The sequence below is a fragment of the Rhodnius prolixus genome, unplaced genomic scaffold (genome assembly GCF_049639745.1).
Source record: "Rhodnius prolixus isolate KJV_2025 unplaced genomic scaffold, Rpr scaffold_10, whole genome shotgun sequence".
In the NCBI taxonomy this organism is placed as follows: Eukaryota; Metazoa; Arthropoda; class Insecta; order Hemiptera; family Reduviidae; genus Rhodnius; species Rhodnius prolixus.
This window is the reverse complement of record NW_027411615.1, coordinates 7,499,599-7,526,145: the sequence shown is the minus strand read 5'-3', so window position 1 is coordinate 7,526,145 and position 26,547 is coordinate 7,499,599. Positions and strand designations below refer to the sequence as shown.

Genomic DNA, 26,547 nt, shown 5'->3' with positions numbered 1-26,547 from the left:
TATGTACCTTAATAGGTACGCGATTTTACAGAACATGATTTAACTTATTTGTAAACTCTATATGAGCTCCAAGGATTTGCATTAAACTTTGTGCGCTAACTGGATATATAAGATCGCATAATTTTATTTGAAAATAAAACTTTGATACGGCAAAATACTCGTAGCTTTAAGGGGGAGTTTTAGGTAACTGAGTTAAACTCAGAAATTGAAATCATGCTCCCCGAATTGTTCGCATGTTGCAACCACTTTTATTCTGATGAATTTGTGTGCTATAGTAGGGCTGTTATGATCAGTTGATGTATGTATATCAGTTACGATTGTAACTGACAGTTGAGAGAGTAATTATTGTAGTAAGGAAAAGTGGTTTCTTACACGACCTCCATTCATGTAACTGAGAATGTAAAATTCGTAATTCCTTAAAAGTGTGGAAAAACATATATAAAAAATATATAATGATTTACATATTTAATTTAAGGGATAAATCCACAGATAATTGTATATATGCGTTGGGAGGTTATGATTCTACAAACTATCAGAACAGCGTTGAACGTTTGGATCCAAGAGAAGGCAAGTGGCTTAGTATGCCAAATATGAGTACTCGTAGATCTAGTTGTGGTGTAGCAGCTGTTGACTGTCTTTTGTACTGTATTGGAGGAAATGATGGTACTATGTGCATGGCTAGTGGTGAAAGATTCGATACTCGACGTAATACTTGGGAAGCAATCGCTCCAATGCATTCCAGAAGGTGAGTTTTTTTTTAAATTACTCGCTCCGTATTTAGAATGTAGAAATTGTATTAGAACAACAATGACAAGCCTAAAGAACTTATTGTACACTCTTTGTTTATTTATTGTACACCATTTATTTATACTTACTTCCTTATTATGGAAGTCTTGGCCAAATTGAAATTCCGAACACTTTGGGAAAGAGAATCCCTTAGTTATGGCGAAAGCTCTGCAACGGTTGCACTAAATTAATATGTCGACGTGGAAAGTTGATTCTTCTAAATACTGATCTGCGACTTTTAAAGCTCAGAGTAGATTTGGTCAGCGCACTTATAATGTGCTCCTTTATCCCTTTGGAGATAAAGGGGCTTTTTCTAAATCTGTTTATCGTACGAATTACTGCCGGGCACTACTGACTTAATAGTTTGGCTCTCAAAATAAAGCAAATATTGCACTGGAAGTCTTAATAGTACTGGAAAACTTGATCGAAAAATCGAATTCATTTAAATACTTTATTATACAATTTTTGAACAAAAATATTGAGTAACATGTAATGGTTTAATTCCAATAATTCTAGAATAAAGTTATAATATCATCAAACAAAAGTTTTTGCATTCAATTTTACTTAGATAGATACATTCTTGTTTCAAAAAATAAAGCAAAAATTGCATGTATCTTTTCACAATCCTATTTTTAAGAACAAATCTATTTTTGTTATTCTATTTATTTTTATTTTTTTCACAGATCTACGCATGAAGTTGTGAACTGCGAAGGTACTTTAATAGCGTTAGGTGGAAATGATGGTTCATCTTCACTTAATTCCGTGGAACGATATGACATTAGATTAAACAAATGGACAGTAGTCGCTTCAATGATGGCAAGGCGAAGCTCAGTAGGAGCTTCACTGTTGGAATGCTTTAACTTAGAACTTCTGGTAGCACCAAATCAAACTGTTGCTCCAAGAACCATAGTTTAAGGGTAATTTCCTAGATTCACATAAAGTAATATCTCAGGCATTTGTTAAAATTTGTGCACATTCAAATAAAATAGTTATAAATGATATGTAATTTTGTAAAATTCTTTATGGGTATTCAAAAATATTCTACTTAAAATTAAAAATTAATGTATTTTTTCCAAACATTTTAGATCTACGATCTTCTTTTTATTGCTTAAACATAGGTATTTTCTAATGCTGTAATTAAATCAAAAGATTAACAATAGATGTACAAGAAATATTGTAATCTGCCCTAGACTTTTCTGCATAGTGCTGGCCTCCGGGCAGTAATCTCTCGTTAGTAAAACTCTGCCCATTATTCGGCAATGAGTTGCATGAGACTGTTGAGAAGAGAAAAATCTAGGTGTGGGCAACTGGATTCTAACATGGGATTTGTGCGTGGAACTCGAAAGCACTAACCATTCAGTTAATCCCTTCCCTATTTTATTTATTAGGGGTACAATGTAATAACTTCCTCAGTGACTCCTTTGGAGTTTGCGACTCTTACTTTAGAAAACCCTGCAGTACTAAGATTTATGTTATATTCTTATTTTATTTTCAGAATATGTTAACTGAATAAACTACTGCCATTGCTCTCAGGGCTATTCTCTACAAAACAACCAGACGAAGTAAGGGCGTTGTTGACAAAAAGGAAAAAAGAAAAAGAAATATTAGCGTTTTTTAATGAATTTAGTTTTAGTAATAAGTGAAACCCCTTCATGTTTTATGCAATCACCATTCAAAGGGGGCCAAGGAGATTTTTTAAAACAGATAGTATTATATTAAATATGAATGAATGCAAAATTAAAAGACTTTAATGAATTATTAAACCCGCTAATAAATGATTTATTTATGTTATCACAATTTCGTTTCAGTATTAACGTGCATTTAAAAAAAAAACATTTTGCTTACTTCACTATTCAGAATTCCGTTAATATTTTGTATGTTGTCACATTATTTATAACAATACTGTAAAAACAAATCAAATATAAATATTAGAAAATAGTACTTAACTTACTCACATCTTCACCTTCCAGATTCCAGTTTCCTCATTTATGTGTTCTTGAGAATGTAAAAATTATATATATATATTTTTTAATCTTCTATATTAGCATTGTTTAGTTTAACACTATCCGCTAGTAAAGAATCAACAACATTAACGAGATCGACAGTCATGAGACTGATCAAGGGATAATTCTTAGTTGTACAAACAATCAATTTCTCAAAAGTTTCTTTCCAATTTTTAATCATATTTTCTTCTGATTCAATATTATCCAATTCGACATTCCATTTTTTTTTCCATATATTCGTTATAGCTTTCTCTGGTTCGTTATTATCAAGATTATTACTTGACGATTTTGTCTGTTTATCATAAAATCTTTTCCACTTTAGTAGCAATACTGACGTCATATCAATAAAATGTGGCATTTTCTCAATTAAATATTGATCACTAGTTTTTAACAGTGTTGTTTTCATTTCATTTACTTTTTCTACTGCAGTATTTAGTTTATTAATTAAAAATTTCAATGTATTCTCGCATATGATTAATGTGCAGCACAATTCGTTTAACATTATGCACTGATATTCCCAATCGATGTGCTGAAAGAAACAAAACAATTTTTGGCATGTCACAATCAAGACTAATACTTAATAGTATTGATTAAGCTTTAACTAGTCTTCAGCAACAGCGACCAGGAGAAAATAGTCGTAAGTACTCAAGTGTATATAATTATAATTAATACAGGTTAATACCAAACAGCCAGTCAAAAACTTTTAATGTCCCAAATTATGATCACTTTTCGTAAAACCACCGAAAGATTTTTAAAAGACTACTTAAGAATCAGAGCTAAGCAAGTAAGTTCAATAACTATGATAAGAAAGTATTCGATAAGGATCTTTTTTGAGAATATCACTTATTTTTATGCTCAGTATTTCGGTAGAACTAATTCAAACAGAGAACCCTAAGAAAATTAAAAGAAAAATTTTCAAGTATAGACTCTTGTTTCATTATTATCGTGAAAAAGAATTTTATTATCTTAAACAAATGTAGAGAAACAATAATTAAGAGTTATTATTTACAGGAAATTTCATTCTGAACTTCACAATTGCACAATTGATTCTCTGTACGTTTATTACCAAGCAGTAAACTCAGGACTTGTTACATAGGAAAAACCTCGTTAAACAACGTGTTACTGGACAGTACAAAGTAATCACTTTTCACTACAATTATTTAATTTCCAAACAAACGGCCAAACAGTCGGTAACATTAAAAAATGTTACCTTGTTAATGTCCTCGCTGTTCCAGATGCTTTCTAGCACACTCTCAAGAAATGAAATTATTGCATCTGAACAAATGCCATCAAACGAAACTTCTTTCAGAATGTTAAATATATTTTCCAAAATAGAATCTTTCCAATAATTAAAGCATATCACAGCATGTTTCGTTAAAGAATTTTTTATGTAGTTGAATACTGTTTGCAAACACTTTTCTACAATTATGTCTGTTTTTGAAGAATTAGTCACATATCTGAAACGATTATTTTAAAGTAGTATACATTTCCAAATAAAACTATTTTAATAAATTTAGCTAAAAATACAACCTTAGTAAGCTAGTAGAAAAACTTCTATATTCGCAAGTGTTGGCACTTGTTTCGATACTTGCTAGCCCAGAATCTATTTCATTACTAAAAGTCTTATTAGGAATGGGTTCGATTTCCTGGAAAAATCTAATTGTAACAATCTACTGTAACAATAAGCATAATTTATGCATAGAAATATAGTCTAGTACCTTCAGAGAATGTAATGACAAATTAGTTTGTTTAGTACTATTTGAGCGCTTAAGGATTAAAGTTTTACGCGAATTTACAGCAAATTTTAATTTGATCAGCGCTCGCATGAACTCAGCATTATCATCAGCTAATGATTCATTATCACTGCTACTGTCACAACCATCAAACGTTTTTGGCAGTTTAATGTCGTCAGTTATACTAGGAAACCATTCTTCTGAACCCAAATCTGAAATGTAAATGTATTTCAGAAAAATTAAGTATGCATATTGAGAATTAGTCCATTATAAAAATTTTAAATTCTTAAAAGTACCTGAGTCGTCCTGGTACGAGCAGGATGGTAATAAATTATTTATCACTTTCAAAACATTGTTTCGCTGCACTGAAATTATTCTGTTTTCAAAGGATACAACTTCATTCGTCTGTAAATATCATAATATAATAATCACTAAATACTTGCTAAAATTCTCAATGAGACTTCCCACAAGGTAAATGATACATTATAATTTTTAGGTGGAAAATCACATTCTTCTGAAGAAGTTTCTTTACACCTACCAATACTTACATTTTGCCATTCTCTTAAACAAGCGTTTTGTATATTTTCTACATATTCATTAAGACTTAAATTTGTTGGTTTTGATCGAATAATAGAAATTGCCACTGCAATGCACACTTTCAGATAAATATTTTGTACTGAAATTTTAAAGCGTCTATTTGAAAAAAGTAGCAAAAATTTATTTATTTTTTTTAAATAAATACATAGTTATTTTTGCTTATTAACTTACGGAAACTTTTAAAATCAGTACTAGATTCCATCTTCGTCATGCGTAAAATCTAGAATCCTCCTAACAGCATAAATTTAAAAATTTAAAGATCTAGCTCTTATTGAATGTTATAACCGTCATAACCTTTTTATCTAAAAGACTTGTTTTTTTAACGAGTTTACGAAAATTAAGTTTTCAAAATTTTTAATTCTCCATTTTTATTTGTAAAAAAAAAATTGTCATTGCTCTAATCCAAGGTATAAATTATAAATATATACATTAGATTCAATTATCCGCTGCAGAGATGCTCTTCTCAGGAAATATTTTTTGACCATGGACGTTCATTTGTATTTTTGGATGCATTCTCCTGATGTGCAACCTCTTTAAAAAATTGTCATCTAAGTGATTGCTTCTAAAGAAAATACCATTTCAGCAATGTGATCTGGGTGAGAATTTTCCTCATTCCTCTTTACAAAATTTTGATTTGTGATATTGAATGTGCGTGTATGTTACCTGGCAGATGGCGAGAACAAGAACCAAGAAGTTTTAGAAATATCTTTTTTAGTAGTATTATTGCTCCCAGATACTACTTAAAATACAAGAAAATCAAGTGAAGCTACTTTATATTATAAAATTATTTGGCTGAAGGAAAAGTTAAAAATTCGTTGTGTTGGTGGACGATTTTATCACTTAGTATGTTATAAAATCCAGTTAGTTTTATCTGTAGCTTTCATACATATGTGTTTTAAGTTCATGATTTTTTTTTGTTACTTTCAACTTAAACGGCATTCGCATTTTGACCAGGTATCCACCAGCTTTTTCATCCGAGATTCCTGAGGATTTGTAAATAGCACAAAATTACTAAATGTAAGCCATCGCTTTAACTTAAATTTTGTATCAGATGTTTGGGATTAATGAGATAATTAAGTAAATTATGTTAACTCATTAACCCACCTCTGCCCACATCTGATTAGTAAATGGACAAAAAACCTACCTGAAATAATAAACATTTTTTTAATTTTTACTAATTTTGATATATCGTTTCCGCTCGTCTTTCTGTCTTTCAGTATTCACTCTTCTGCATTTAAACTTATTCAAACATATTAGCAAACATTATTAATTAAAAATATTTTCAACTCTTTGATCTGCCACACCTGCAGCAGATATACAATATGATCTCTGCATGCATCATCGGGCCAGACATGATGGAGTAACAGATCTTTGTCTCAGCTCACTAAATTTTCAAAGTGGAATTATCATACTTTTAGCTAACTACGATACAGTTCTCTTTTTATAGAACCTCTAAAAATGTACTTGTTTTTCCTGAAATATTAGAAATGAGTATGCATGCCTGTACTAGCTCTTGAAATGTACGATCCATCTTATTATTTTTGAAATGTACTGTGTAACACTTTTTTAATTTTTTTGTTTTCAGATCTTAACATTTTCTCAAAATGGCTAATCTGAGTCCACAATCTTATTGACTTGAAACTTTTGCCCAGAAAAATTGTTATGAGGGATTCTTGGAGAAGTCAACATACTTTCTGTATACATTCTGTATTGAATGGTAGTTCAATTTATTGGTTAGTTCTAATACCTACCTATTAAAAATCAGGAGCAATGCTAGAATTTCAAATTTTGAAGACTTTCAATTAATCGAACAAAAAAAATTTAATAAAATAATCTACTATTTTCATTTTGCTTAAATAAAGAAAGAAAATAGGGGAGAAAATTCGAGAACTTGAGGGTTTTGGAAGACTGACTCTTAGATATTAAGGGTTTAGTAAAAGGAATCAGGCAGTACAATTCATTAAAAGACACCCTCTCATCTCAGGTTTGATTAGTATAGCGCAGCCAAATCCATCGCGTCCTAAAAGATCTATCTCTTAAATTTCTGTGTTTGTTCATTGAATAAAGGCTTCTTTGAAGTGTACAAGATTTAGTAAACTACCTAGTTTACCTGTGAGTGAGAGCTAAACAGGTGGCAAGTTTTGGAATTTGGCTAAGATTTGCAAACTCAATTATTGCTAACTCTCATTTCAAGCCCTATCTATTTTGTGAAAAATGGGTGTTATCAATATAAAGATTGTTAATATTAGTTAGAATTGGAAATCTGGATGGAGCCAAAATCTTTAAAACTGTGGCAAGTGCACTTCCCCAACGGCATTTCTTACACCTTAGTTAATCTGCAGCAGAGTGTACAACATATCACCTACCTAATAAGAGGCAGATCGAAAGCTCCAGAGATGTAAATTATAATTTGTGCCAGATATTACCTAAAAGGTGTAATTTTGAGTGGTTTCTGGCCAATTTGATTCATGTATTTTACTTTAAATTTACTATTAATCACTCACATATTCCGAATTAACGTAAAATAATTACTACAAATTAGGTTTTTAGATATTTTTTCATTAGTAATGGTTACAAAAATAATCATTTTCTAAATTCCATAAAGCGAGGATTTTTGTTTTTTAATCCAATGAAAATAAGAAGAAGCAACAGGATACGTTGATTATCCTTTCAGATGTGCCTTTGGGGTCACCTTGAATACACCTACTTGTTAGTCATCTCTACACTAGCCTTATACCGTCTTCAAATATAAACTATGTAAATAATTATTAGTGTTACATTATTTAGTAAGAGTGGCCTTTAGTTTGATATCATCCTTTAAAATAAATTTAATGTTTCAAAAGAAATAAAATTTTGATTTTCTCCAGTTCGTTGGTTTTTCAAATGATCTTACTATCTCTACACGTTAGAGGAAGTATTGTCGTCTTGCACATTTTCGAGCTTAATTTTTTATGTTTCATTTTATCCATTGTAGCGCGTATAATTATTGTATCACTGACCAGTTTCTTACTTTCGTACATCATCAGAGGAAGATTAATCAGTTTTTTGTAGAGATTTCTACTTTTCTTATGTTTCTGTCTCGCACTACACTTTTGGATTTTTGGTGTAGTTGTTTAAGGAAGTAGTAACTTGAATGAATTTAATGATCCCAGCATATTTCTTAAACTCTTCGACATCCAACTTGCAAAATAAAGCTGCAGACTTATTTTTACTACCAGCTCAGAAAATTAAATAATCCTATAAAGTGGCGGGAGATACCGGAGCGTCGGAGGAAAAATTATTCTAATAATAGAAAATAATGAATTTCCTTAATAAAGAAAAGCCTGGGAATGATGTCAAACAGTTGACCTAAATAACTTAATTGCAGATTCAGCCCATTTTTAAATTAATATTTGTTGTTAATTTTTATTGCGTCCATCTTTCTCAGAAATAAAATAAATATTCTAATTGAATTCAATAAAATTTATAAAAATGTATCCTTAAATTCTAAAGTATAATAACATTGTTTTAATAAATTAACAATAAATGTAATTTTGATTTTTTTAAAAATTTATTTTATAAAATGCTGATTAGATTGTAATTTAATACAGTTGTAATTGGATTTTAATTACGTAAAATGTATATACATTTATTGTAAAATTATGAAGTAATATTTACTGTATTGTTTAGATAGCTGTTGTACATATAACAACATAATGTCTTGTTGTGTAAGTTTGTCGCTAATGTATCTATTTACGTGGATATCTTTGGATTTTTGGTGTAGTTTTTGGACTTTACTATACAATAGCGTTGCTCTTAATTTATAATGTAGAATTTTCGTGGACGGGATTTTTTCATACCTTTTTTTTTTTATCTTAGTTTTTTCCCTGTTATATCAAGATATTTCTGTGATGGATTCATTTTTAAATTAAGTGAGTTTAATTTTTATTTAATTTTCACGTAATTATTAAGGAATAGTTTTCAGATTAAAACTTTAACATACAACTAATATAGAAGTGGTGAAGCCATTTCTTTAAGACTTTTGGCTTATTCCAACATCATTTTCTTATCAACCTTACTGCACACTAGAACAAACATTTAGACTTGCAGAGACATTTTGCATTTTACTAAATTCATATAAAATAATTGAATATAAAATTATAACAGATCTTAGGTTGCTGAAAATTTGGTTTTGCAGCATTATCCTGTTCTAATTTCATAACATACCAGTTTAACTGCAAAATCACTGAGCATTAGAAAAAAATAATAATAATAACCGTATATTTACAATTCTCACAAATGGTTACTTTTTCATACTCTTAATAAGAGAAAATATTGCGAACGCGTTACATTTTCTGCATTGAGTTTTCAACCGAATACAATACAAGTTTTTGTGGTCTCGAGTCCAAGTGGCATTTCAAAAGTGGTTGTCTGAAATGATGAAAGTAGGCATGGTGTACATATCGATACTCTCATGGAACCTAATAAGAAGTTAGCCTTCAAAGTCTTTCAAGTACTTATTATCATTTTTCCATTTTCCACTATCTAAACATTTATGATTATTTGTTGGGTTTGTTTGTTTATTTTTAGGTTCCAACAATTTCCTTTAAAATTGATAAAAAAATGTAATTGTATTCTCATAGATCTACAACTTTTATTTGGAACATTTTTCCAGTTAAATTCGATTAAGACCAGTTTTGGATTGAGAAATGGTTAGTCTTGCTCTTAAAATGTTACTTCTGTGTAATATAGGGTTCTCCCACTCATGTAGTATTTAAAAATATTATTGGGTTGTCAATATTGTGCATAGTCAAAATTGTGAATTTCCAAAACGATTTCCCTACTTTACCGCGATTTTCTTGAAACAACTTGTGATTATTTTTTTGTTACTTCATGCACTAACTGTTCATATAGAAAACTACAACAATTTTAGAAAAGTGGTCAGGCTCGTAGTGCTAGATAACATCTCTGATTGTATGTGTCGTAGTTCGAATGTTCCTATGTTACTGGCCAATTTCGAATTTTTAACCTTCATCAGAAGTTTATTAATAATCAATTTGGCTTAGAGAATTCTACTTTTTCTAAGCTTCCGTCTCTCATTACTAACACAATTTACGCATATGTGAATCTCTTGAATGATTTGTTTTCTGGATTTTATGTATATTTTTTTTCATGAAAATGGATTTCGATAATTGTTGAACATCATGAATTGAATAAATATTTATTTTTATAAATATATACATAAAATAAATAATGAACTGTAATGTATAATACATTTTAACCTTCATAACAAGTGAGGAACGAGAAAGATTAAGAGGGTAGGATAGGAATCAGGGTAAAAAGGAAAGGACAAACCTGCAACTAGTTAAACATCATGCTCACCTAATATTTCAATTAGGAAAATTAAAATTTAGTACAAATTCGCAGCTTGACGAGGACCTTAAGAGTTTTGGTAAGGAAAAGAGTGGTGGTAATACTAGACTTTTTTGGTAATACTTTTTTTTTTAATAAAGGAGATTAGTGAACCTTGAAAACAACATCTACATACGTTTCTTTCCAAACCATAAATGGATGTAAGTCCATGTCCTCTAAGTGCACTTTACCATGGCCTGGCATGGAGGATCTTGGAAAATGATAACAAGAAGGGGGTGCAAAACTGGTTTGGAGAGAAGTCCTGAAGAGTTTGTTAGGGTATGAACAAAGTGGGGATAAATATCCTGTCGACTGATGTTTATGATAGAGGAACTTGACTAAAGTATTGGTTTTGGAAACTCATCCATAGAGGAATTAGGCTTAACAATCCATAGAAAAAAAAAAAAAAAAAAATCACCAGATACTCTTAAATGTAATTTTTATCTAAAGTCTAAGTAATAACTATATTCATATATGTATTTATAAACTTATGTATGACATTAAAAGACTCTTCGATTATATTTTTCGGGGCATTTGCCAAAATATGTATTACTGGAAAAAACTTAACTTTGAAAATGTGACCCGACCATAGGGGAAAGATCTTGTAGATAAATCTCACTTGAAACTTACACATACTTTTTTTCTTGCAGCGATTTTCAGAAATAAAGAAGGAAACATAATCACAAAAGCTTGTCAGATATTTCCATACGAAGACGTATTATTAGCTAGAAACCAGACAACATTGGAAGTCGTAATGTAGAAATAGCATATAAAAAAAGGAAATGGATCTCTTAATTTTTCAGCCTAAAAACTAAATATAAAGAAATCCTTCCATGCTTGGAAAAGCAGGATGACAGTCAACAAGTGTAGGGTATGACAGAATATATTTATATATTTAAATCCTTCGAGTAAAATATATAAATTATCATTATATTATCACGTAAGAAATGCGAAGTTATATGAATTCTCATGCAAAATGCTTTACTAACTTATCAAATAAGTAACTAACTATTGTCTCAAAGTTGGGTTTTTTAATAACAGCATTACCTAAGAAATCTAAATTTCTAAAGTTTGACTGGATGCTGTTACCACCAGCGTAGTAAAAAAGTAAGAAAATAAAGTAACAGATATATTCAACAGTAACCAATATTTTATTCTCTACTTAGACTACAATAAATAGAAAAGAAAAAAAAACAAAAAGACTTGGGCCACTCTCCAGCCCACCCGTCAGAACGTCCTTCCAATAATCGTTTCTATTAGCATTGATTTATACAGAGAATGGAGATAAGCCCGGATGTATAGAATGTCAAGTTAATATGAATACCTTTTTTTTTGTGGAATTCATTAAAATAGTTTAATATTATATTATTACGGAAATACTGTCCTTGGAAATCATTGAATGATTCTTGGAAAATTTATTTAGTGCGATAAGGGTGATGGACACTCATTGCAGACGTTGGGTAATCCTAATGGCTGCCCTATTTCACATTAACGAGGGCATTATCTCTAAGCGGTAGTTCTTGCTTTCTCTTTCGCGCCCTAAGAAGAAATTAAATATTGGAATCGTAAAAATGTTCGTGTATTCACCTGAAATTTTCTTGTTGAGGTTCCCTGAGGGCGACAAAATGGTTTTTACAAATCGATGTGATTGTGTGAGTGAAAGGTGTTTATGATTGTTCAGGATGAATTTGATTAGTGAAGTAAGTACATTCACTTTACTTTTTAAAACTATTCATTTAGGATATAACACATATTATAATTGTATGTAAACTGTGGTAAGAAAGGTCATATTTCTTACCAAATATAATAGGAAGATAGAATAATGCTAATTTCAGTCATCATTTCTTTATTTTTGCTGAGCTTTCGACTAGGGACTACGTCATCTTCAGGGCCCTGGAACGTATTTTACATATTATTTTTATTAATTTGTATAACATTAATTTACAAAACCTTATTAGGTAAATAATGAATTACTGATCTTATTAATGAATTAATCACCAAAAACAATGAACAATACTTGTAAGAGGAAAGACAAACGATTTTCACTGAAGTGGATTTATTACCAAGAAAACAATGGAAAGGTAATTAAATAAGGTGAATAAAATTAATTTTATACAAATTAATGTACATTATAACTCTACTGTAAAATATGTTCCACAGCCCTGAATATGACCTAGCCCATATAAAAAAACCTATCACCAAACTAACTGGTCCATTGAAATTGCATTTGTATATTAATTGCAGTAAGAGAAATTTGTGTTGCGAATCAGATATTACCATAGGCATTCACAAAACCTTCAAATTATTTAAATACCCAACTTTCAATTCCGGAAATGTTCTAAAATCATAAGGCTTCTTGTTAACAGCAACATTGGTTTTCATAATAGTTCGGTAATGGCATTTGGTAGTGAAAACAATGTTTTATACGGCATAACAAATATTTAGTTACTTTTAGAAAACAGAAGAGACACAAAATATCTCATATAGAACTTTGAATTAGCTGATTTTTTTCAAGTAGGAATAAACAAAACAAAACTACAATAATAAAAACATCTTCAAATTAATTTAGAGGTCATTTATAAAACTATCAATAGTTGAATACTGCCAAAATTACACGTAGAAAATAATAAATAATTATTTCGTGTCCAGTTGTGTTAGTGATTTTAAAAATACTGCATATGTGACTAATTTATTGACGATAATAATTATTTTTCAATAAATTTTAGTTGTTCTGTTTTTTTTTTAATTTGCCTTGTATTATTAAAAAATGTTTGTTTACTTCTACTTTATTTTTAAATAGTTTCTAGGTGAAGTTTTACTTTTATGAATTCTTATTGTTGTTTATACAGACAATATTTTGGTAATATCTTGAAATGAAAAATTTCTACGAGTTATGTATGTGTTCACAGTTGTTGATTTAAATTCACAAAAAATAACGGGATTCTTTCAATGATCATTAGTTTACGGAAGAAGTGTCAATTGAAAGTGGGAAAGCATTACAAATAACTTGTGAAATTTTGGTGTATTTACAATTAAATTAGTATAAGGAGCTTAAAACTCATATACTTTATGCTAAACACTAATAAAATCAACAAAAATCAAATAATTAAGGTATGTATTTTTCTAATTCATAAATTTATAGTTTTGATATAAATATCTAAATATCTTAAATGTTTTTTATTTATATTCACTTATTCACGTGTATCCAAACATTTACCAGTCAGTGGTTCACGAAAAAAGTGTAAAGTTTAATCGATATCAGTTACTGAGTACATCGTCTGTTGACAGAAGTTGAATAATGTAAAAATAAAAACCAGAAACAAAAACTAAAGATTAATTAGTTGCAAAGAATGATTTTTAAAACTCAGAGTAATATGACTTCTTCGGAAGCTAGATAATAAATCAATTTTGAAAACTAAACTCAATGCTAATAAAAATTTACCCACTGCGCAATTAATGATAAACAAACTTAAGACATTTGGGAAAACAAGTGATTTGTGTACAAAAAGAAATTGCAGATTACGTAAATCAAAATAAAACCAACTAGATAAAGTAAAAATTATGTCTAGCAATACTGAATTATTAAAATTATTGAACTTGAAAATAAATTAATTACGATGTACATATATTGCAGAACTGAACTTAGAACCATTTCTTACTTGTTTTACCTGACCGTCTTTTTAAAGTTAGAGATCGTTTTTAATTAAATCATGTTACGTAGCTTGGTAGCATTGCTTATAGGATTGAAAATGATTTTTAAACATTTTCTTAACATCTATGATTTTGTGAATTGTGTACATTTTTTTATTACTAAAAAGAGAGACAACAAGACTAGTTGCATCAATACCATAGACCTCAGGATATTTTTTTTAAAAAAAACCTCTAACACTAATAAATGGAATGCATGAGGCGGATTGTTAACTGAAATTCTTAGATTTATTTACTAAATTTAGAAAAATTTTCCATCCTACTCATAATTGATATTATATAGAAACTTTAACTCCTTCATTTTGAAACTCTAAAATAAAGTGGAACAAAATTTAAAATATTGAATAAAAAGTGGAGCAAAATTTAAAATATTGAGTAATGTGGTGTGTTCTATTTTTATTTTCAGCTTAATAGAACTATATCATTAAACAATTCAAACTTATTACAGAATGTTATAAATATTTTATTCTGTTTAAACATATATATTATATACATTTATATACAATTATAATAAGTACGTGTATTAAATTAAGAACATTATACACTACTGAGGTTATTTAGCCAATGATTTATTATGATTTGTATGTCTACCTTGTTTTTTTTCTCTCAATTTATTTAGTATAATTCCGTAAAAGAAATGGAGGTAACAGTCAAAATTTATAAATCTTGAGATTTCCTGGCCTGCTTTTATTTCGTTTATCTAGTAATTTTGCAGGGCGGATCCGAAATACTTGTTTAGGAGACTCATCTACCATGATAGCGGCTTGTCTGTTGGACAAAAACGGAGACCTACACGGTTATTATTGTTATAATCCTGTGGTATTTTTACAATATTAAAGAGAAGCCGGACGTATTTATGAGGTTATTTCTTATCTGAAAATTGAAGATTTAATGAACGTTTGATAAATACTGTCTAGTAGGTTTTGTTACAATAATTTTGATAATATTGTTTGTTATTAGTGTATACAACAGGGTGGACCTAGGAAGGGATCGTTCCTATACCCCCAGCTGGGCAAAATAAGATATTTAAGGATTACATTTTGATGAATTAAAAACTACCTTACCTTTCTTTTATTAGGTAAAGTTAAGTAACTTGTTGTTTCCCTCGATTCTGTTAGGTGCATGAATTTTCTTCATATTTCACGTGTGTTCTGGAGTTATAGTTATTTATTTGAGTTTTTAAACAAATCGAAGGCTGCCGTTTCATTGAGGTTATTAAAAACAAAATTGACGGGGAATGAATTAATATGGTTTTGAATTTAAGCATGTAATAGTGAAAATATTCACCAAACATTACAACCATTACCACTGATTAACAAAATTAAGTCCAATCCTTTCATTAATAACTTTGCTATTCATCTTAATTCTTTTCATCAATCTCTACTTTTAATAAGTTGTCAAAACGCAAACAAAATAAAAATGCCTAAAATGTTAACTCATTATTCAGGGTGCGATTTGTTCATTTATAGTACATCATTTCAAGTTCTTTATTAAGCTAAAAAGACCATCCTGTACTAAGTTAAGACGCGAGTTAATATAATCAAATGTTTTGTTATTCGCAGTCAATAAATCCACCCACCCAAAGAAGCGTTAGTCAGCGATAAGTAAATTCAATTTCATGGGCGAAAGATAAAAAATATATATTTTTTTTATGCCATTCTCTTGGCGGAAGGCTACGACGAGGAGTTCATTAGACCGAGAGCGAGAACTCTTTAGTCAGACGGGTTGACATCTGAGTAATAGACTGGGATCTTCCTTGAATATTCTGAATAGCTAATTTATGAATTTGTGCATCACAGTGGCGGGCATTACCAGGTTGGAGCATGACTCTGAGTTGTCGAGTAGAGCGTTTCTGTTAAATTACTTCCTCCACTTAGCGGTTAGCTCGCAGTTCAGCGTTCTTCAGGGACATTCTTTTCTTCAGGGCTTGCGAAGAGACTGACTTTTACAAGAATCACACAAATTAAAGTGATTTAGACAGTATTGCTTATCTCACATCAGTATTATTTTGGAAAAAAAAAAATCTTTAAAAAACTAAACGGTTTAAATTGACTCCATTGACTCAGAAGTAACGTGCTAGGCGGGCATACCAGAGGTCGGCTTCGAATTCAAAGTATGTCTTCTTTAGACTTTCTCTTCTTAGAAACTTTTACTGCTTAAAGTTGTAACGTATATTGTGAGGAAGTGAAAGAGAAAGAGAGTGTGTCATCTTTTTGAAAAAATATTGAAAAACTGATTTTTTTTTTTAAATTTTAATTTGTATTTATAATTTCTATTTTCTGTTTGATTCCAGAAAGTTTGATATCAGGGTCAGTAGGTAGTCACGCGGAGCTGATCGCATTAAGAACGGTGAAACAGCTCAATGTGGCCTTGGTACAAGCCAGGGACGAATACATAAAGGGTCTCGGCACACTTTTACATTTGTCTTTGCTCTTATCCACTCGCTGTGAACTATTTCATAATCACTTCACGTGATGCTGGACACGTGGCTAGGAATTAAGAAAAGGACACCGAAACGCGATGATTAGCAAAGTGTGTCGCTAAGGCCTTGTGACGTTGAGTTTGCTCCCTGCGAATTGATTTCTTTGTTTTTGTTTACACTTCTCACCAACAATATTCTTCAGTATTTTAAATATTATTGAATACTCTAATATTGTGTTTGTGTCTGTGGTACAAGAAAACATAACTTACAAAATGGACAAGTTAGTTAGTACCTTGTTTTTGTAATAGGGAACAAGTGCAGAGAGAGTGAACGAGATTATAGACAATACTCGGGATTTTATGTGGTCGCTTTTCCATTTCATGTTGCAATCTAAGGCACATCTGATATCTTTAGTGTCTTGAGCCTTCTCAGTGCACTCCAGTCCAAAGAATCTTTAGGAATTCTAGAATTTGAATGAGTAAATCTTTTTTCAGCACCAGGTAAATTTCAAGGTGTCTAAATCTTTCTAGAATATAGGCATCTCAGCAGAATTTGCCATCATATTACCGAGCTTCTTTAGTTGCTCTTTGAGTCAAGAAATCCAGTTGCTTCATCTTACGAACTTTCCAGGAAGCGAGGAGCACACTCTACCCACAAAACACCCTCAACGATTCCCAAATATTATAAGATTCAAGAGTGGTTTCTCTAGGGAAGTTATAGGAATAGAGGGGAACCGCTAGGATCTCTAAGAATATTTGAGGGATCGGAAAGCCGACAAATTAGTTTTGCCACTCCAAAGTGCCAAACGCTATCCTCAGAGAGGATATATTTCGCCCTAACACTAGCTCTCTAGTGTTAGAAAGAGGAGCCTGCAGACTCCTAAGCCATAGCACTCACTTCCCGTAATGGGGTGGGGAGAGATGCTGCTCATTGTCCAACATTTGCAAAGTTTTCTGGAGAAATGATATACAATCCTGCAGCTTTGAGGATGCGCCCGGTACTTCGTTTTCGATATAATTAAACCTTGTTCACGGATCACACGACGCCTTCGATTAGAATATAGAATTTTCTGAAAAGAATAGAGGGTAGCAGCGTTCCTAGTAATTTTAGCTCCGTAGCGCCATTTAGCTTCTTTGCTTGCCTCCCTACCCCAAACATCTTCTCCAGATGTTACGAAGATGACACTTTAGCCCATCTCTCAGCAAGTTAGAGAGGTAAGATTAAGGATAACCGTGCTCAGACTGACTCTATGTTGGCCGGCTCCTAGGAGCAATTGCCCGAGAGAGGAGGTAAAGATCCGATTTTTCCCCTCTTGTTTAAAATGGTTGACTACAGTTTCTTAAGAAAATTGCATCGAAGACACTTTTGTCGGAGAAGCTATTTTTGTTTGTTTTCCACCATTTTCTTAACAAATAATCGAGTTGAACTATAAAACTCCCCAGTTCTTATGTTTTTTTCATAAAGGTTTCTGGGGGGGGGGAGGTATGTGTGCTTCTTTTTTCGGACACATTTAGAATTCTACAGTTTTGCCAGCCAAATATTGTTAGTGCGAATTGAATATGTTGTAAACATTCTGAGTTTTAAGAAAATCTGAAAAATATTGAATTAGAAATAGTCATATGATTCTATTTTACACGATTGGTTATTTTTAATTGTAAACTACAGAATTCAGTAAGTTATTCGGCATTACTCTATTAACTTTAAGCCCTTTGACGTATGAAACTATCTAGTCTTGAATCAATCATAATGTCAGAAAGTAACCAGTGTGTCTGCCGCGGCATTACGGCTTCAAAATTAAATTTCAAATGGAAGCAAGCAATATATTTATGTATGGTGATAGGCGTTCTCCTTTGTTATACTAATATGTATTGTGTGTACTAAATGTAACAGCCGTAGAGTACACGTTGAATATCTTCTGGTAAACACCACCATAAACAAGGATAACACATTAAATACGTCTCTGACCTGCCTGACTGCATTAAATCAATAATAAAAACAAAAATTATTGGTTGTTGTTGACATTTATAAAACATCCTTTTAGATTGTTTAAAGAATTAATTAATTAAAATTAATTGTATGATAAGATTTTGGCCCCTTAATTTAACCTCAAGTACAAAAGCTTTATTTACAATTATATCCACATAAGTTGAGTCCAACAGGCTTATCTGACTTTTAGGAAGGGAATTGTCATTAAAATTCACTTGTTTCTAAAACTTTTCATAATTTTTTTAAATTTTCTTGAATACATAAACATAAAAGGGTATAAACATAATGAAACATTATATACTGTATGAATATGGGTTTTCCGCCTGTACTTAAAAATAAAAAAAAAATCTTTAGAAGAGGTTGCAGTTTTAATTTACTAGTCCAGTAAATGATATATTTTATTACAGTTAGCGGCAAAAGTTATTTGCTATTTCACCGAATAGTGATTCAATAGTAGATGTATTTTCAGTACTAAGTCGGCTTAGTACTTCTTTTTCAGTATTCTCGCTATTATTTATTACTCTTTTATTGATCACTTTGATTTTAACATTATTTTTAAAAGTTCCATTATTTGTCTCAAACTTTAATAATTGAAAACATCTGCCATTTGCCTAAATGTCTAAATACACCTTATACGATATTTGTAAGCCTGACCACAGGTAACAGAAACATAACTTTAGAAATAAAAAGACCTTTGATGAGCGAATTGAGAGTATCAAAACTACTAATGTATTTATTTATATTCTGAATAATTACGTAGAATCGTAGGATAAAAATACCTTGAGCTAACAAGATAGGATAGGGATTTGTGGTTGCCAGATTCTTGATATAATTTCCATCCTTAAATCTACAATTTTTTTTTAGTGCACCACTCGTCTCTAGAGGACAGAAGTGAGCTGTAAGAGGCTACTGGGAAGAGAAGTCTAGTTCAGACTCTAAAAGTATTAGCAAAAAAGCTTAAGCCACCGCGACCCTGGCACCAGAGAAATTCTGACAGAAAACTGGATTTGAACTGCGGTCTCCATAAGCATTGAGCTAATTCCCTACTTTAATAGATCTTGGTCATTCTTTTATATTTTTTTCTATTTCTGATGTATAAAAATATAAATCTTATCAAACGAAGATATTAGGTCAGTGATTGGAGAGTAGAGCACTTAATTCTCTTGTAGAGATCTCGGATTTGCATCCAGATGTCTGTCCTTAGATTTCTCTGGAGACAATAACTCTTTGGGTTGCGATGGCGTAGGCACTTCAGCCAACTCTTGTAGTATCTAATACTTCCTAAAGGAGTCTCTTGCAGCTCAGAACTCAGTACCAGGATAAACAGTAATACCTGTGAAAAAACTGTCTGGGAGAGGGCAGTGCACTAATATTTATAAAAGGTCTGATAAATGTTTCAATTATGTAAAAGATTGTGGTTTTTTTTCTGTTTGTAGGTAAACCAATGATTTCAAAGTTTGTGAAATAGGCAAATGACACTCAACCGTTCTTCTAGAGTTGAATATGTTGCTAAAGTCATAAGTTCGAAGATATCTACTTGAATTTGATCATGGTTTATGCTTGGACAATATTTTAGTACTCTTATAATCTATACTCAGATAAGTACCTATTACTTTTATTTGAAATTCTCACCATGAAAGTTAACTTTAATGAGGTATCTTACTTCGCTGAGAAATACGAATTATGCAGAAAATTTTTGTAAATTAAAACTTAAAGATAGTCATGCATTGTATTCGCCCAGATTTTGTGTGTTAAGGGTAGAAATTATATCAAGAATCTAGCAAGCACATATCTCTAACCTATCTTGGTAGCTCACGGTATTTTTATCCTACGATTCTATATTATTCAGAATATAAATAAATAAATATATTAGCTGTCTTAATACTCTCAATTCGCTCATCTTGGTCTTTATATTGCAGAAGTCATGTTTTTGGTATTTGTGGAGAGACTGAAAAATACCGTATAAAGTGTATATAGACATTTAGGGAAATAGCAGAAGTTTTGGATGAGCTCTTTACTTTGTGATGGATATGAAGTTACCCACTGTTGTGACCACCCAATCTGTATTTTTTTTTTGGCAAGTTTACTAAGTGAGACTTACACTAAACTATCCTCAAGCTTTTAATGTTTACTAACTTTTCAAATATACTAATTTGTAAACCTAATAAGTACCTAAAGAATTTTTTTTTTATCTGGAAAGCCTTTCTAGCCACTGAAAGCAATTTATTCTTTTTTCAAAACTATCCTCATGATGAAATAAATACCCACTATTTAAGCCTTGAAAGGGGATACATTTGTTGTCACATTATTTCTTCTTTTCCTAGGATTTAGGTGGTAGAAATATTTCTACCAACACCCTTTGGGAATTTGGATTATGCATACTTAAAAACCATACTTCTTCTTTTTGTGGCAACCAGATTATTTCTAAGCAGACAGGGGACAAATATTTCAACAGTCCTGTTATTTTCAATTAACTTTTAAAGTAGAAAACTATTTATACTGTTATATGAGACAGCTGATGAAAGGTGGCAAACAGTGTCTAAATTAGTGCTGCACGAGACCGAGACGAGGCGAGACTTTATGCAATCTCGATCTCGGTCTCGGTCGCTCAAGTCTCGGTCTCGGTCTCGTCGAGATATCTCGGTCACGGTCTCGGTTTTTTGAATTTTTGTTTAAGTATTAAAAGCGGTTTGCTATTAATAATCTTTTCAAAAAATGTTATTATTTTCTAATAATTATTTTAATTTATATGTTGGTAATGAAAATGTGTGTAAAAGAAGACAACTACTTACACTTCAATGCATCATATATTACTATTACTGTTATATATCTTTATATAATTTCAAAAAAATGTTAAAAACGCGCCAAATGAAAGACCCAAATAACATATCTGCCTCCTATAACAAGTCGATTCGTGAAATAAAAAATACACCTCCCAACAAACTTCCCGCTCCATTAGTTATGGCTGTTGGTGAAGATAAAGAATCTGATGATTCACCTTTTGACGACGACGACGACTGCATCAATATTTTTGCACCATTTGCTCAAAAATCAGCAAATATCACCGAAGCATGGAAGACAGAAATAATTAATTACACCAAATTAGACCAAGCACCAGTAGACGTTGACATTTTAAAATGGTGGAAAACACTTGAGAATTCCTTCAAAAATTTGTCTAGAATGGCGAAAGATATTTTTAGTATCTGTGCAACTTCAGTGCCATCGGAAAGATTATTTTCGCAAGCTGCGATGATAATGACCAATAGAAGATCTTCTCTAACTTCTGACTCAGTAAAAGCTCTTTTATGTATCAATGCTTGGGCAAAGTGTATCTTAAAAACGAAAATTTGTGGCAATTTTTTTTTAGGTGCATTGATAGTCTTTTTTTTCAAATTCACTAATTCCAAAATTCTAAAATATAATTCAAATAATATCTAAGTTCAAAGTATTAGATTATTAATAGTGAAATTTATGAAATTGAATGAATGAATGATATGAATAGTGAAATTTAGTGAATTTATGTAAAAATTATGTAATTCGAAGGGGGCCGTGGCAGCCGAGCGGTGCGAGACCTGCGAAGCTAATGTGTATTATGGTACTGGGTTCGATTCCCGGTCTTAGGCCTTGGATTTTATTTAATGTTTAATACGAGAAATTTATAGTAAAATATGTTTGCTAGTCGCCTCCGTCCGCGACACCTAATTGGTAGTTGGACGTAAAGCCCCGCCTGAAAAAATAGGCGATTACTTTACTTTACTTATTTTACTTATGTAATTCGAAGTCAAATAGATGTAGTAATATTGAACATATATAATAAAATCGTATCTTTTAATAATTAATTCAATACCCGTAATAATTATTTATTAATAAAGAACACAATTTTATAATTTTGTAGCTAAAAATTAATATTTGAAAAACCGAGACGAGACCGAGATTTCTCGACGAGATATATATCATGTCTCGATCTCGGTCTCGGTCTCGGTTGCTCAAGTCTCGTCTCGGTCTCGGTCTCGGTACCGAGACCGAGATTTGTCTCGTTTCTCGTGCAGCACTAGTCTAAATAATGATTTCGGAACCTTTTTTAAGTTAATAAATGCAAATGGCTGGCAGAATTATGTTTGTTATTAGTTATTACTATTAAGGAAGCGCAACTTTTATAAAATACAATTTGCCTGTAGAGATAATTAAGCTGCTGGTAGGATAATGTGGGGGAAGTAGCCAAGGGATCCACCAAAGCTTTAAGGAGAGTATTTTCGCTTTACAACAATTGCTCAATCCAGACAATTCAATCCAGAAAAAAAAAGAATTAAAATTAAAAGAATAAAGTTATTCAATTTTTCGCTCAATTCAATTTTCGCATACATTAAGAATCCTGCTCTTGATTTTGATCTTGTATCTGCCTTCATTTGGATCTGATTTTAAAGATCTCAGCCCCATAAAACAAGCTCAAGGATCGCATTGAAATTCTGTATCTTGAATATTGTATATCATGATGAATAATTGCTGGCTTTCATCATAAGTTATTGTGAAATTATGTTAATGTTGTTTATGTTTGATTTGGCGTTTTTGCATTATGACTAGAAATCAAAATAAATTGTGAAATATATTTATTTTTAAAACAACATAAAAATCATACAATTTGTAAGGAAATTAATTTGAGTTGTTTAGCTAACATATTAAGTAAGACTATGGCCAATTTCAGGAATAAATTAGTTTATTTGTTTTTAATGTCAACGCTTTTGACCTTGAGACTACATCATCTTCCGTTTTACACTTACTAACATTTGTAATTTGTTTTACAATGTGGGTGTTAACTTCATAGGTTGGTGTGTCTTTGCTCCTTAGATGCATATAGTTCATTTTTACTAAATCGATAGTTGGACGTTAAGACTCGTCTGAAAAAGTAGGCGATTACTTTACCTAGTTGTATACATTTATTTTCAACATACTGCCAGATAATTGAATTAATTTTCAGGTGAAGTAGATGGATATCCATACAAACCTTTTATGTCTCTCACTTGACTTCTAATCTGGAAGCAAATAGCCACTGTGTGTTTCACTGATTTCCCAGAATCAGTTCGTTAACTCTTGGGGCTGACAAAAAAACTGCCCACTCTTTTGTTTGTCATGTAATTCATAAGTACAAACTTCGTTTCCTTCACTTCATTTGGACCATTGCTATCGAACATCGGTCACATCCTTTACTATACAGAGTTTTTATTTGCTTATGGTTATTTGAACAAAATTTGTCTTTTACGTTGACGAGAATTTAATTACTCTATGTCACTTAAATTGCAGTGACGAGATAATTTTTTTAAATTTAATAGGCGTTAACATCTGAGATCATTGATGCCCGTGCACTGCCGACTTCTGGGCAGTAGTCCTTAGTTACAGATAATCATGTTAGTGACTTTTAAGAAGAAAAATCCAAAGGTGTTATTATTACTTTAAAAATAACATTACATTTATTACGTTTAAATTTATTTATAATATTTTAACTACAATTATATTTAAATCGAATGTTAGGTATTGGGAACAAAGAGCGCTTTAGCTATTGGTTACTATATAAAAGTGTGTATTTAAAATTACATGTATAATATTACCTGTAACCTTGACATTGTTGAAGATAAATCTGTAATGTCATCAGGCTCTTTCTTATGTAACACTTTTCTTTTTCTTTTCTCAAATCGTCATGTGTCTTCCATTTTGGTTTTGTCCAACACATTTCTAACTTTTATAGATAGAATTAGGAGGTGATATTCTTATGTAAGAATTCACTCATCTATTATTTCTTAGAGTTTACTTCTTGAAATCCGACAAAGTACTGAAATGGTACTTCAGAGGATATTCCATATTTCCTCTCGTATCTTCCACCCTGTCTATGATTCAGATTGAATATGATTCAGAGCCGGCTTTGGCGACGGAGCCTTTTTCATTGCACCACTGCCTCCCTCCACTGCAAGTTGTAAGAGGCTTCTTTTTTGTTGGTTTCTATTTTTACATTAACAATAATCAGTGTTGGTAAAAATCAGTTTTGGAGCCATTGTCGAGATTAGATAATAAAAAGAAAAGAGATAAAAATACTTCTAAAAACACCTTATATTCTCTCAGAATATTGGAACTATCGGTTGTGGTATTTGTTTAGCTAAACTCTTTGTCGGGTCTCGTCGCATTTTTCAACACTTCATCTTGACTATTTTTTTGCTAAGAATAGTTGCAAGGTATGTTATGCCGAATGCAAGCTACTTTGACATTAATTCTTTTCTAAACTATTATTCACCGTCCATTTTTGGTTCCAACAAGGTATGGAAAGAATAAATACTTCCATCATATTTCAGTAGTACCTTATTATTGTGGTATGATGGTTGTAATTGTTGGTAAACAATAAAAATTGTCGAGATTTCCAAAACTGGAACTTAAATGAGTGTCTGGGGAAAACCATGTACTTCTAGCTAGTTGTATCCTTTTGCTTTCAGATTACCACCGCAATATACCATAATCTTCTTACTAAGCTGGTGTTAAACCTACTTAAGTAAAAGTTATATGGAAAATTACATTGTTATTGCTCGTTAAAGGTGGTCTTTAGTCCTGGGCAAATAGGCAACTCCCTTGGAGTTCTTCCCATTCACAGAATAGCTAAAATAAGTAGGTCTCTCTGACGCCTAATATCCAGGTAAGTGAATGACCAATTGAGATGTATTATCCTTCCCAAATTAGTATAATTGGGATAATATTTCTGAACATTTTCATGTATTTACAACGACGTATTTAACTTTTCAATAAAAGAATAATTTTTGGTGGGAAACATAACTGACTTTCTCTTATTGGATCGCGTATTTCTTAAATAACAGAATTCTTCTATAGATTTAGCAATTTTCTACTAAACGTTGGCATTACGGAGACATACTAACACCTTCTAACGCAAATTTTTCTGGAAAATGAGCTAAATAATACAGCTAATATTAAGGTAACTAGTACTGTTAAAAAAATAAAAGAAAAACAGCTTTTTCACTTGCAGGAAGCAGTGGATCATTCTAAAAGAAAAAAAAATGAAAAAGTGAAAATAAGTGTAATCACAGATGTATCATTTTTTAAAGTTATCTTTTCTAAAAGTCAAAGCATATCCATTGAAACCACTGAGCTTCGATTGTAATATTTCTTATCGACAGATTGCTTGAACAGGGCCGAATGGTTCATGGTTCTAGAAGTTATTATGGTGAGCTGTTAGCCGACCACCTGCCAGGAAGTCACATGATCTGGTCGATGGAGGTCATTGCAGATTTTGCTTGACTAAGAGAGAGTGTCACTGCTCCACGTGCGAATGTGACAAGCGTGTTGTTCCCCAATTGTATTGTGTCTGCGGATGCGCCTCTCAGGCGACTCTCTGGCTTCCTAGTAAGCATTTTGCACTTAGCCAAGAATAACGCTGGATGATAAAGGTTGTTACAACAGGTCTTTATGGGTCGCAGTGGTTGTGGGTCGATTTAAAACCTCCAACTCGTCTATATTTTAACATTCCAATTATGTTTATTTATCTCATATTATGTTGCTCGTTTTTAATAAGCCGATTAAAAAAAACCAATGGTTTAGTGCTGTTTAACAATTCTAACAATTACAACGGATTCTAAAACCAAGCTTATTTACTCCACACGCTTGAATACTGTTTGATATGTGAAGACTTATTCTTTTTCAATTTTGAAAATTGAATCTATCACAACTAATTATCAATCCTATTCTATCGATTGAAATACTTTCAGTTTCTTCTTCACACATTGTGAACTAATTGCTCACTTTCACTCTCTACTTAATGTCGATTTAGTATAGTCCTACAGCTTTATTTCTGCATTAAAGTACACTATTTGGATACAATATACTAAAAGTATGCATATGAAGTGGGATGGCAATAAATTTTTTTCAAATA

At 31.3% G+C, this 26,547-nt stretch overlaps 3 protein-coding genes across 36 annotated transcripts in view; 2 read left to right on the top strand and 1 right to left on the bottom strand.

The window, feature by feature from the left end:
* LOC141457319 (kelch-like protein 17) overlaps positions 1-2,724 on the top strand; it is a 35,055-nt gene extending 32,331 nt beyond the window's left edge. For 7 of the 8 annotated variants that reach the window (XM_074134092.1, XM_074134094.1, XM_074134095.1 and 4 more), the window contains 3 exons: positions 490-745; positions 1,470-1,703; positions 2,282-2,724. In XM_074134092.1, coding sequence (XP_073990193.1) covers positions 490-745; positions 1,470-1,701 — 488 coding nt within the window. In that variant the 3' untranslated portion in view covers positions 1,702-1,703; positions 2,282-2,724. Of the gene's footprint in view, positions 1-475; positions 746-1,469; positions 1,704-2,281 lie in introns of all 8 variants that reach the window. The other variant, XR_012460310.1, reaches the window with a different exon arrangement.
* On the bottom strand, positions 1,224-5,421 carry LOC141457321 (uncharacterized). 2 transcript variants are annotated; one of them, XM_074134149.1, is made up of 8 exons: positions 5,291-5,421; positions 5,071-5,198; positions 4,819-4,927; positions 4,508-4,734; positions 4,320-4,435; positions 4,000-4,246; positions 2,738-3,318; positions 1,224-1,711 (listed from the first exon to the last, which is right to left on the bottom strand). In XM_074134149.1, the coding sequence occupies exons 1-7, from the start codon at positions 5,328-5,330 to the stop codon at positions 2,815-2,817; spliced, it is 1,371 nt and encodes a 456-aa protein (XP_073990250.1). In that variant the 5' UTR covers positions 5,331-5,421; the 3' UTR covers positions 1,224-1,711; positions 2,738-2,814. The 2 variants fall into 2 exon arrangements, with proteins under 2 accessions (XP_073990250.1, XP_073990249.1); XM_074134148.1 differs by having other exon boundaries at positions 2,742-3,318.
* A 153-nt stretch (positions 5,422-5,574) lies between these two features.
* LOC141457320 (cytochrome P450 307a1-like) overlaps positions 5,575-26,547 on the top strand; it is a 58,400-nt gene continuing 37,427 nt past the window's right edge. For 8 of the 26 annotated variants that reach the window (XM_074134144.1, XM_074134137.1, XM_074134126.1 and 5 more), the window contains exons 1-4: positions 5,997-6,136; positions 6,705-6,852; positions 11,161-11,381; positions 13,420-13,621. The gene's annotated coding sequence lies outside the window, so the exon portion shown is untranslated. The other 18 variants (XM_074134146.1, XM_074134140.1, XM_074134136.1 and 15 more) reach the window with 12 other exon arrangements.

Coding starts and splice junctions, on each gene's coding strand:
- LOC141457321 (XM_074134149.1), bottom strand. CDS start 5,330: ATGACGAAGATGGAATCTAGTACTGATTTTAAAAGTTTCC. Junction 4,247..4,319: donor TTTTCTACTAGCTTACTAAG/GTTGTATTTTTA, acceptor TAATCGTTTCAG/ATATGTGACTAATTCTTCAA. Junction 3,319..3,999: donor ACAGCGAGGACATTAACAAG/GTAACATTTTTT, acceptor TGTTTCTTTCAG/CACATCGATTGGGAATATCA.